At 39.4% G+C, this 10,769-nt stretch overlaps 1 protein-coding gene across 1 annotated transcript in view; it reads right to left on the bottom strand.

Annotated features, from left to right (window-relative positions):
- Window positions 1–920: 920 nt before the first annotated feature.
- The window catches only part of LOC144966957 (uncharacterized), a 61,984-nt gene continuing 52,135 nt past the window's right edge, over window positions 921–10,769 (bottom strand). Inside the window, exon 6 of the mRNA XM_078903651.1 lies at window positions 921–1,016. Within this exon, the coding sequence (XP_078759777.1) occupies window positions 921–1,016 (96 nt within the window). The remainder of the gene's footprint in view (window positions 1,017–10,769) is intronic.

Below are 10,769 nucleotides of genomic sequence, written 5' to 3'. Positions count from 1 at the left end.
CTATAATACATTCAGTCGGTGTCCTTTTCCCACGACTATATTATAATAATACCGTTTTGAGACAATGGTCACTGTTAAGAAATTGAAATCTAACTCCAAATGAAAATCAGACACTTTATTCTTGAAAACAAAATACAACGGTGTCTTCTCAGACCTAAGTTTGTCGTCACAGTCCGCCATTCTTGATTCTCTCTCTCTCTCTCTCTCTCTCTCTCTCTCTCTCTCTCTCTCTCTCTCTCCTCCTCTCTCTCTCTCTCTCTCTTTTCTTATATATATATATATATATATATATATATATATATATATATATATATATATATATATATATATATATATATATATATATATCTCACTCCCATAAAAGGCACTAGGGGTCAAAAGGAATATGAGACTCGACTAGAGTAATCGAACCTAACTACTATCAAAATTCACATCATCATCATCATCATCATCATCATCATCATCATCATCATCATCATCATCATCATCATTGCCTTTTTCACCCTGGGTCAGGGTATAGGCCACAGACAAACAGTTTCCATCCTTCTCTATCCTGAGCTAACTTTTTTTTATCTCGTTCCATGTCTTACCACTTCTCTGTATATCAGCTTCTTTAATTCCTTTCGGCTTTGTCTGTTGTTGTCCTTCATAATTTCTGTCATTGCTGTCACATATGAATCATGTATAGGGAATGAGATTAGCGGAAGAGTAGCGTCCCTTGATTGGACGTCACCTTACAGAGAGAACGTCAATTTGGTTTTGAAGTGTCTCAAGCCGCTTTCACCTGGAAGCGAGGACGAGACACGCCTGCGCACGACCAACATGACGTTCTCTCTCTCTAATAACTTTTCCGCCGGTGACGTCACAGACTATGGGTGACGTCCAATCAAGGGACGCTAGTCTTCCGCTAATCTCATTCCCTATTCCACCTCAGCATCATAAATCCATCTGTGATAATTCCTGATCGACACCTCGAGATCGGTGACAGCACAGCCACGTTTGGTGACATTGGAATGCTATGGGGGTCATGCGGGGGAGGGCGGTCCAAATATGGATAATGATAATAATATGTGACCCATCGTCTCAAAACGGTATTATGTCGGAACGAATCAGATGCTTAAAAGCCGAATTTAATTTTAAACAGGTCCACAAAAAGTAAATTGTTCGTATTAGTACCCTAAAATATGGCATCTATTCTCCTCAATAAATCGTTTAAACTCAACACAAGTCTGATATTCCTGGCTATAATTTCAATTTCCAACATCTGAACCAACCCGACTTAATACCGTTTTGAGGCGAAGGGTCACATATATAGGTCAAATATAAGTTGTATTTTCATTTTGAGCTATTTTTATATAGCGCAATATCCACTAAACGTGCTCAAAACGCTGTACACGGGGTCCCTAACCAACAGCAATACGTAACATGTAGAACGAGACATGACGCCAGTTAGGCGATATTAAAAATTTTCTGACAGAGACAACGCTGTTAACGGCCAGGTACTCATTTTACACCTGAGTACGTTGAAAGATTTTGAGTAAAGAGCCTTTTCTAAGGACTCAACTATGCGCCGAGCGAGTCTCGAACCCATGACCTTCCGATCCGGAAGGAGTGTCATACCGCAAGACCACAAAGCCGCACATATTGGTTGTATGTGGATTTTATATTGTCAACCTTCAGCTATAGTAGTTAGTCCTTCAGACTCATTAGGCACATAGATCCGTAGTTTATCTCGGTCTATTTGATCTTTGCAAAACAAACAAACAATAGCGATTTTTACTACCCTTTGGATAGGACACTCGTTTATCGGAAAGTACGTTTCGCCAGATCTAACAAACCCAGCTACCCAATAACTGCTTGGTGGACAGGGGGGTCAGAAAAAATCTTGGCTTCACCCGAGACCGTAATTGGTTCCTTTGTGCGTAAGGCGAGTGCTATACCAACTGAGCTATTAGGACCCCCTCCACCCCCCCCCCCCTCGCCCCCATTCCTGTCACAAAAATAGTAATATATAAGTTATATATGGGCTGTATATGAATTAGTTAAGGATTATATATGAATTATATGTGAGACCCATCACGCAAGTTCTGTCAACATAAATTGTGCGGCTAAGTGGTCTAGTGGTATGACACGTTCTTTGGATCGGAGGACCCAGGGATCAAGTCCCGCTCTGAGCAGCGGCGCATGGTTAAGACCTTGGAAAAGTACTCAAATTCTCTCACCGTACCCAGGTGTAAAATGAGTACCTGGACGATAACAGCGTTGTCTCTGTCCGTAAAAATTGTAATATTGTTGCCTAACAGACGTCATGTTTCGTCCTACGTGTTAATTGTTGCTTTTGGCTAGGGGCTCCTTGTGCAGCGCTTTGAGCACGTTTAGTGGATATTACAATATATAAGTGCTCAAGTTTAAAAATTGATATTATAGCGCAATATCCACTAAATATGCTCAAAGCGCTTTACAAGGGGTCCCTGGTCAACAGCAACATTTAACATGTAGGACGGGACATGACGCCTGTTAGGCGATATTACAATTTTTCGAACAAAGAAGGCCAGGTACTCATTTTACACCTGAGTACGGTGAGAGAATGTGAGTAAAGAGCCTTTTCCAAGGTCTCAACTATGCGCCGAGCGCGAGGCTCGAACCCAGGACCTTCCGATCCGAAAGCGAGTGTCATACCACTAGACCACATAGCCGAACAAGTTTAAGAGACTTTATACGTGTTGCCAAAATTATTCGTGCACGCAGGCAGGGTGTTGTTCGTTCCCGCTGGCAAGGGGTACAAGTGAGATCATAGTTTACCATTTGGGACCAATTCCACGGTTCTATTACTTACAACAGACAAATTGGATTCAATAGTCTGATGTCACGTCGCCCAGCAACGGCGGCCATCTTGGTTCTGAACAAAGATAATCAGTACTTTTTATTCTTCATGCTGGCTAGAACTTTTCATATGTCATGTGATCAGAATTTATTATAAAAGTCAAAACAAGATCATAATATTTAATAATGTTTTTCTCCTCTGGATACGCTTTTATGCTCGTCGGAGAAATATTTCATTAGGGCGTCCGCCATTGTTCCGATAGTTTAGAGCCAGTTACTAAGTCACCATGCGTCATTACGAGGGAAGTGACGTCATGACTGTTGAAGGCTATAGATAGAATGCGCTTGGCCAAGGAGTTCACAACATTGCCATCCGGAAGTATAACGGACCAACACACAAACTCTGTGTAACCATGAACTTTTATAGTCTGGTTAATACAGTTTAGTGAGAACAACTCACAAACGCGGATGGCAAAAACAATAACAAAGGCCTCAGTGACGTCATCTTCGAACTATCTATTGTGGCTAATGATATTTCTCTTGAAAAGAATTAATTACATCACGATTTCAATATCACTGTTTCTTCATTACTCCAATTTGTTTGAAAAGCACGTCAGATTTTCCAATAATTAATCTCACTTTCATCCATTACAACGCTCTATCCTGTTGTTCTATTAAACAAGTGTTGAATTAAATGAGCAGATGATTCGAATTTCAAAGCGCAGACGTTTGAGCTATTAGCAAACATAACATTCTCTCAGCACACATCCAGAAAATCGTTGAATTGCATGCTAATCCCCACTGGGCTTTAAAGTATTTCAAACATCTGACAGCTTGTCACCTTGTAGTGGCTCTTTTTTTTTTTTTTGTTCTTCTTATTATTTGGTCCCCAAGAATCTTCACTCAATAATATTATATATTACAGTAAGGCTAAAAAGGAAATGGTTTAAAAAAAACAACAAATTAGAATGAATGAATGGAGATGACGTCATTTAGCTTTTTGTTATTGTTTTGAGATCACCAGTTGGGCGACTTGTCCTCCCTCTCTCTCTCTCTCTCTCTCTCTCTCTCTCTCTCTCTCTCTCTCTCTCTCTCTCTCTCTCTCTCTCTTTCTCTCTTTCTCTCTCTCTCTTTCTATCTATCTATCTATCTATCTATCTATCTATCTATCTTTCTATCTCTCTCTCGCTCTCTCTCTCTCTATCTATCTATCTATCTATCTATCTATCTATCTATCTATCTATCTATCTTTCTATCTCTCTCTCTCTATCTATGTATCTCCCTCTCTCTTTCTGTGTCTCTCTCTCTCTTTTTTCTTTCTTTCTTTCTCTCCCTCTCTCTCTCTCTCTCTCTCTCTCTCTCTCTCTCTCTCTCTCTCTCTTTCTCTCTATTGTGGCGCGATTCGGGTCGCTCCCGGAGGGTCGGTAGAGCCAGATAACCCGAAACGTCAAGACAAATAAAGAAAAGACTAGGAGGCTATGTGATCTAGTGGTATGACACTCGCTTTCGGATCGGAAGGTCCAGGGTTCGAGCCTCGCGCTCGGCGCATAGTTGAGTCCTTGGAAAAGGCTCTTTACTCACATTCTCTCACCGGTGTAAAATGAGCACCTGGCCGCGAACAGCGTTGTCTTGGTCCGAAAAAATTATAATAATATCGCCTTACATGCGTCATGTCTTGTCCTAAATGTTAAATGTTGCTGTTGGACAGGGACCCCTTGTAAAGCGCTTTGAGCACGTTTAGTGGATATTGCGCTATATAAAAGCTCATTTTAAAAATATTTTTTTAAAGGGAACTCGTTGATAAGTTCTCTCGGAGAGGAAAGAATAGGCCACTGCACTGGCCTAGCCTGATCAGAGGAAAGAATAGGCCACTGCACTGGCCTAGCCTGATCAGAGGAAAGAATAGGCTACTGCACTGGCCTAGCCTGATCAGAGGAAAGAATAGGCCACTGCACGGGGCCTAGCCTGATCAGAGGAAAGAATAGGCCACTGCACTGGGCCTGGCCTGATCAGAGGAAAGAATAGGCCACTGCACTGGGCCTGGCCTGATCAGAGGAAAGAATAGGCCACTGCACTGGGCCTGGCCTGATCAGAGGAAAGAATAGGCCACTGCACTGGGCCTGGCCTGATCAGAGGGAAGAGGAGGAAGGAGAAAGACCGCATTTCACGGTCAGACAATGGTAACAATATAAAGAGCTTTTATATAGCGCAATATACACTAAATGTACTCAAAGCGCTTTACAAGGGGTCCCTGGTCAACAGAAACATTTAACCTGTAGGACGGGACATAACGCCTGTTAGGCGATATTACAATTTTTTGGACAAAGACAACGCTTTTAACGGCCAGGTATTCATTTTTTTACACATGAGTACGGTGAGAGAATGTGAGTAAAGAGCCTTTTCCAAGGACTCAACTATGCGCCGAGCGCGAGGCTCGAACCCAGGACCTTCCGATCCGAAAGGGAGTGTCATACCACTAGACCACATAGCCGCACAATAAAATGAAGGAAATCAAGATTTACAAACACGACAATACATTTATTACAGAAACTAAATTTTATGTATAGATAGAATTCGCTTGGCCAAGGAGTTCACAACATTGCCATCCGGAAGTATAACGGACCAACACACAAACCATGTGTAACCATGAACGTTTATAGTCTGGTTATACAGTTTAGTGAGAACAACTCACAAACGCGGATGGCAAAAACAATAACAAAGGTCTGAGTGACGTCATCTGCATACTATATATAACACAAATTATAGGAACGACGCAACTCTATTTATCATTCATCCTTCTTGTCTCACTCCTGACATCCAATAACAAACATTGAACACGAAAGTACGAGGGTGAAGACATTAAAGTATAGATAGTATGCGCTTGGCTAAGAAGCTCACAACATTGCCATCCGGAAGTATAACGAACCAACACGCAAAACTATGTGTAACCATGAACTTTTGTAGTCTGGTTAATACAGTTTAGTGCGAATTACTCATAAACGCGGATGGCAAAAGACAATAACAAAGACATGAGTGACGTCATCTTCGTTCTTTCTATACGAATCGCTGTAAGAAGCTGTGGAGTGTAAATCTGTATTGAACAATTAATCAATATAACAGAGTTGAACAAAAATCAAATACTTAACATGGAATGTTCATGGCTCAAAATTCTTTCCTCAGCAGTTTTTATTGTTGGCTGAGAAAGGGTTCTAAGCCCGAAATGTTACGTATTTAATTATTTTGTTATTTTTTGAACCTGTTATATTCAATAATATTCAAAACTTAAACAATATCTTCCTAGGTGCGGCTCTGTGGTCTAGTGGTATGACACTCGCTTTCGGATCGGAAGGTCCTGGGTTCGAGCCTCGCTCGGCGCATAGTTGAGTTCTTGGAAAAGGCTATTTACTCACATTCTCTCACCGCACTCGGGTGTAAAACGAGTACCTGGCCGTTAACAGCGTTGTCTCCGTCCGAAAACATGTAATGTCGCCTAACAGGCGTCATGTCCCGTCCTACGTTAAATGTTGCTGTTGACCAGGGACCCCTTGTAAAGCGCTTTGAGCACATTTAGTAGATATTGCGCTATATAAAAGCTCAATTAAAAAAAAAATTGAGGACAAATAATCTTGCATCAATTTGAATATGACATATTAAGAGTAATTTAAGCTTTCATCAACTTTTAAAAAATGTGAACCAAGTTGCGCCATTTAAATGACAATTCTTATTATTTTAAATTAATCGGGTAATGGCAAAGTAAATACAAAATTCACGACATGAAACCATCTCCGTTCTAAAAGCTTTCTGTTTTCTCAACTGTAGAATCATTCGTTATAACAAATCGCATTGGAATAAAAACTAAAATCTCGAGTTTATTTGAAAAAAATGCGATGAGTTGACATAAAACCTAAAATTCATATTAACCAGTTAACTACCGTACCGCTGTACTCTGGAAAAACCCATAATATTATTTGAAAATTTGGCCAGAAAACGCGTCCTTCAAATTAACATCGATCAAATTTAAACGGCCCTCGTCTTTGCAGAAACTCGCGTGAAGTCCCAGGTTTGAGAATTTTGGCTAAGTTGAGGGTCATTTAAATCGATCGATATTAATAATTTGAAGGACCAGTTTTTTAAAACCAAATTTTGAAGTAGGTATTTTTTTAAAGTATTACTGTAAACTGGTTAATTTAACGGCATATATTTTACCCCGTAGATAAAGTTGGTGTGGTGTGTGTATACATACACACGACCAGGGTTTGCAATTCTATCCTCTATTTTCTAAATGCATACACACTATTATCATTATATTTTTAACCTGAATGTACATATGTGACCCACCGTATCAAAGCGGTATTATGTCGAGATCCACTCGGTAAGGGAAATTGAATTCATAGCCACAAAAATCCAACTTGGGTTTAATTTCTGTACGTTATGGTAGAGTATAAAGACTATTTCTTGCATTGCAAAAACTTCTAAACTCCAATTTCTCATCATTTAATCTCTAAATTCACTTTTTGGGGTCTGAATCATCCCGACATAATACCGTTTTGAGACGGAGGGTCACATATTATCTACACCCTTATGATCTTCTCGTGTCAACACCGTCTTCTTCTTCTTCGTCGACGTTGTCATCGTCACCATCATCTCTCAAAACAGATTTCGTCCTCCACCACCACCACCAGTGGGCGGGTAAATACTATGCTAAGATATAAGAACAAAATACATTAATTTGTGGCCTATCGCCTCTAAACGGTTTTATGTCAGGTTGAACCACATATCAGAAAGTGATGTGCAAATTAAAATTGCCTGAATTTGGACGGGGCTTTTTTTACCTTCACTTTGAGAAACAAACAATTTCCAAATTTCATATTATTAATAATAACACCAATTTCCACTATTTAATTCATTCCGACATAATAGGCTTTTGAGAAGGTAAGCAGACCGTCTACTTGAAAATCTAAATATTCCTAATTTTTAGGAGATAACAATTGTAATCGCTTGGGTTAACATTAAAATCAACAAGTGAGCCTCCCAAAGATAAAATGTCACTTCAAAAACATTTAGATCATATATCATAGTCTGGCATCAACTTTCATTTTCAATAAATTTTAATGGCTTTTAATGAAATTCTGAACCATGAGCTAACATTTCGTAATTATACGAATTTTTTCGTATTTGTTGACATCTCTGAGGTAGGTTACATTTATTTCAGCTAGTCCTATGCAAGCGAAGCAGATGGAGGGTAAAAAGAAAGTTGGTATCAAGACATAACAGACTCGACGGGGAGAAGAAAAAAACCCAGAGAGAAACGACACAATATGACACTGCTGAGAACCAGAGAGGAATTTGTAGGGCTGTTTGGAAAGTTCAGTCCAACCAGAATTCACCTTAAAGGAGAAATCCAGAAATTTATCACCTCAGTTGAAGTTCTGAACCCGGAGCCAACATTTCGTAAATATACGAATTTTTCGTATTAGTTGACATCTCTGAGGAAGGTTCAAGAAGCTTCTTGGGTAGGTTACATTTATTTCAGCAGATGGAAGACAAAAGAAGTTGGTATCAAGACATAACAGACTCGATGGGGAGAAGAAATAACAAACCCAGAGAGAAAGGACACATTATGACACTGTTGAGAACCAGAGAGGAGTTCCATAGGGCTGTTTGGGAAGTTCAGTCCAATAAGAATTCAATTTAACCCTCTCCTTACCATCCATTTTCAGGATTTTCCCCAAAACTTCACACCCAACAAACAAAAAAATATATTTTTTATCACTCAAACACAATAGCAGTAAGGTTCTTGCGATACATACGTAGTTCCTTTAGCTAGCAAAACATGCTCTACAACACACTGTTCATTTTCTTTAAATTTTATGATGTACAAGAGAAAATTGAATAATAAAAATGTTGGTTGTATCGTAACGAATGTGACAATTTTCCTGTAGTTGGTAAGGAGAGGATTAAAATGAGAAATCCAGAAATTTATCATCTCAGTTATTGATCAAGTAAGTGTAAAAAGTCTAAAATATAAGACTTAAAAAAAAAAAATCTCGTGTTTGAAAGAAAATTGATTTATATTACACTTATATTTTATTGTCAAAATGTTAGACAAAAATCTTTTATGGTTTATGAAGGCTGCTTCCCGCAAAATGTGAGTAAAGAGAGCCTTTTCCAAGGACTCAACTATGCGCAGAGAGCGAGGCTCGAACCCAGGACCTTCCGATACGAAAGCGAGTGTCATACCACTAGACCACATAGCCGCACCTTGGTTATTCTAAATTCCATTTTCTGTGTATTGTGTATCCGGACATAACACTCTTCTCGTGGCGATAGTTCACATATTAATATGTGACCCCTCGTCTCAAAACGGTATTATGTCGGGATGGACCAGATGCCAAAAAGTCAAATTATAGTTAAACCAGTCAAAATATGAAACGTTGGTATTTAGCACAGTAAAATATAATATTCCTCCTCCTCTATAAAGCATATAAACCCAACTTAAGCATGATATTTATGGCTACAAATTCCATTTTCAGCATCTTAATCATCCCGACTTAATACCGTTTTGAGACGATGGGTCATATATTTTCCTTAGAATGGCGTGTGTCCTGCAAAGAATGAGTCAAGAGTTATTGACCGGTTGGCAGAGTTATAGCAAGTGTAAAGCTACCGGACATCCGATATCACTTCAAAGGGATGCCTGGACGGTACTAAGCAGGTCCTTAGATGTGTTTCGCCTGGTGACGGTTTTGTTACTGTGGATGTTTTGTGGATGTTTTGTGGATGTTTTGTGGATGTTTTGTGGATGTTTTGTGGATGTTTTGTGGATGTTTTGTTTAACCTCTTGGTTTGTGTTGTATTTGATCTGAAAGGTGGTAAGTAGGGAAAGGCAATACCGCCGTACTCCGGAAAAACCCATATTTTAAAAATTTGGCCAGAAAACTCATCCTTCAAATTATATCGATTGAATTAAATGACCCTCATCTTGGCAAAGAAAAATAAAAAAACAGAACCTCTCAAACTCGGTACTTCGAGAAGTCCCAGGTTTGAGAGTTTTTATTTTTCCAAGATGAGGGTAATTTAATTCGACCGATATTTAATTTGAAGGACGAGTTTTCTGGCCAAATTTAAAAAATATGAGCTTTTACTTACAGAGTGTGGCAGAAAACCTTTTTTCCCGGGTCGTACAATCGTGTCGTGTTGATGGTGGCCATCGCCATCGGTTTGCATGCCTTGATGTGGAGGACTAATACCACAGACTACTAGGCCTGTATTCTCTATGACTAATCCAGCCGTCATGGAGGGAAATCATAATTGACGTATGTATCTACGTCGCTGATTTTGTGGTCTTGTGGTATGACTCTCGCTTTCGGGCTTGAAGGTCCTTTTATCGAGTCTTTTCTCTCATCCCTTGAACTCTCTCCTTACCAGCCATTTTCAGGATTTTCCCCAAAACTTCGCACCCAACTAACACAAAAAATAACGTCTATGAAACGAAACTTGTCCGTGACCTTGATCCTACCAACAACCTGGGTAGGTACAATCAAAAGTTCTAAACAAAAGGCATAGATGAAACTGCGCATTTGACATCTCCTTAATGTGACCCACCGTCTCAAAACGGTATTATGTCGGAACGAACCAGATGCTTAAAAGTCAATTTAATGTTAAACTGGTCAAAAATATAAATTGTTGGCATTAGCACCCTAAAATGGTATCCATTCTCCTCAATAAAACCTACAAACTCAACACAAGACTGATATATTTGGCTATAAATTCAATTTTCAACACCTTAACCATCCCGACTTAATACCGTTTTGACGCGAAGGGTCACAAATGATGATTTTGGGTCGGTGGTACCGAATATATTGTGCACCTAAAACAAATCCCTGAAATCAGAGATTTTGTAAGATACATCGCTTTGGCAGGGGACATTAAAAATACCCTTTGTT

Source organism: Berghia stephanieae, chromosome 3 (genome assembly GCF_034508935.2).
Source record: "Berghia stephanieae isolate SIO BIC M18660-M18661 chromosome 3, UCSD_Bste_1.3, whole genome shotgun sequence".
Taxonomy (NCBI): Eukaryota; Metazoa; Mollusca; class Gastropoda; order Nudibranchia; family Aeolidiidae; genus Berghia; species Berghia stephanieae.
This window is presented reverse-complemented; position numbering and strand designations above follow the sequence as displayed.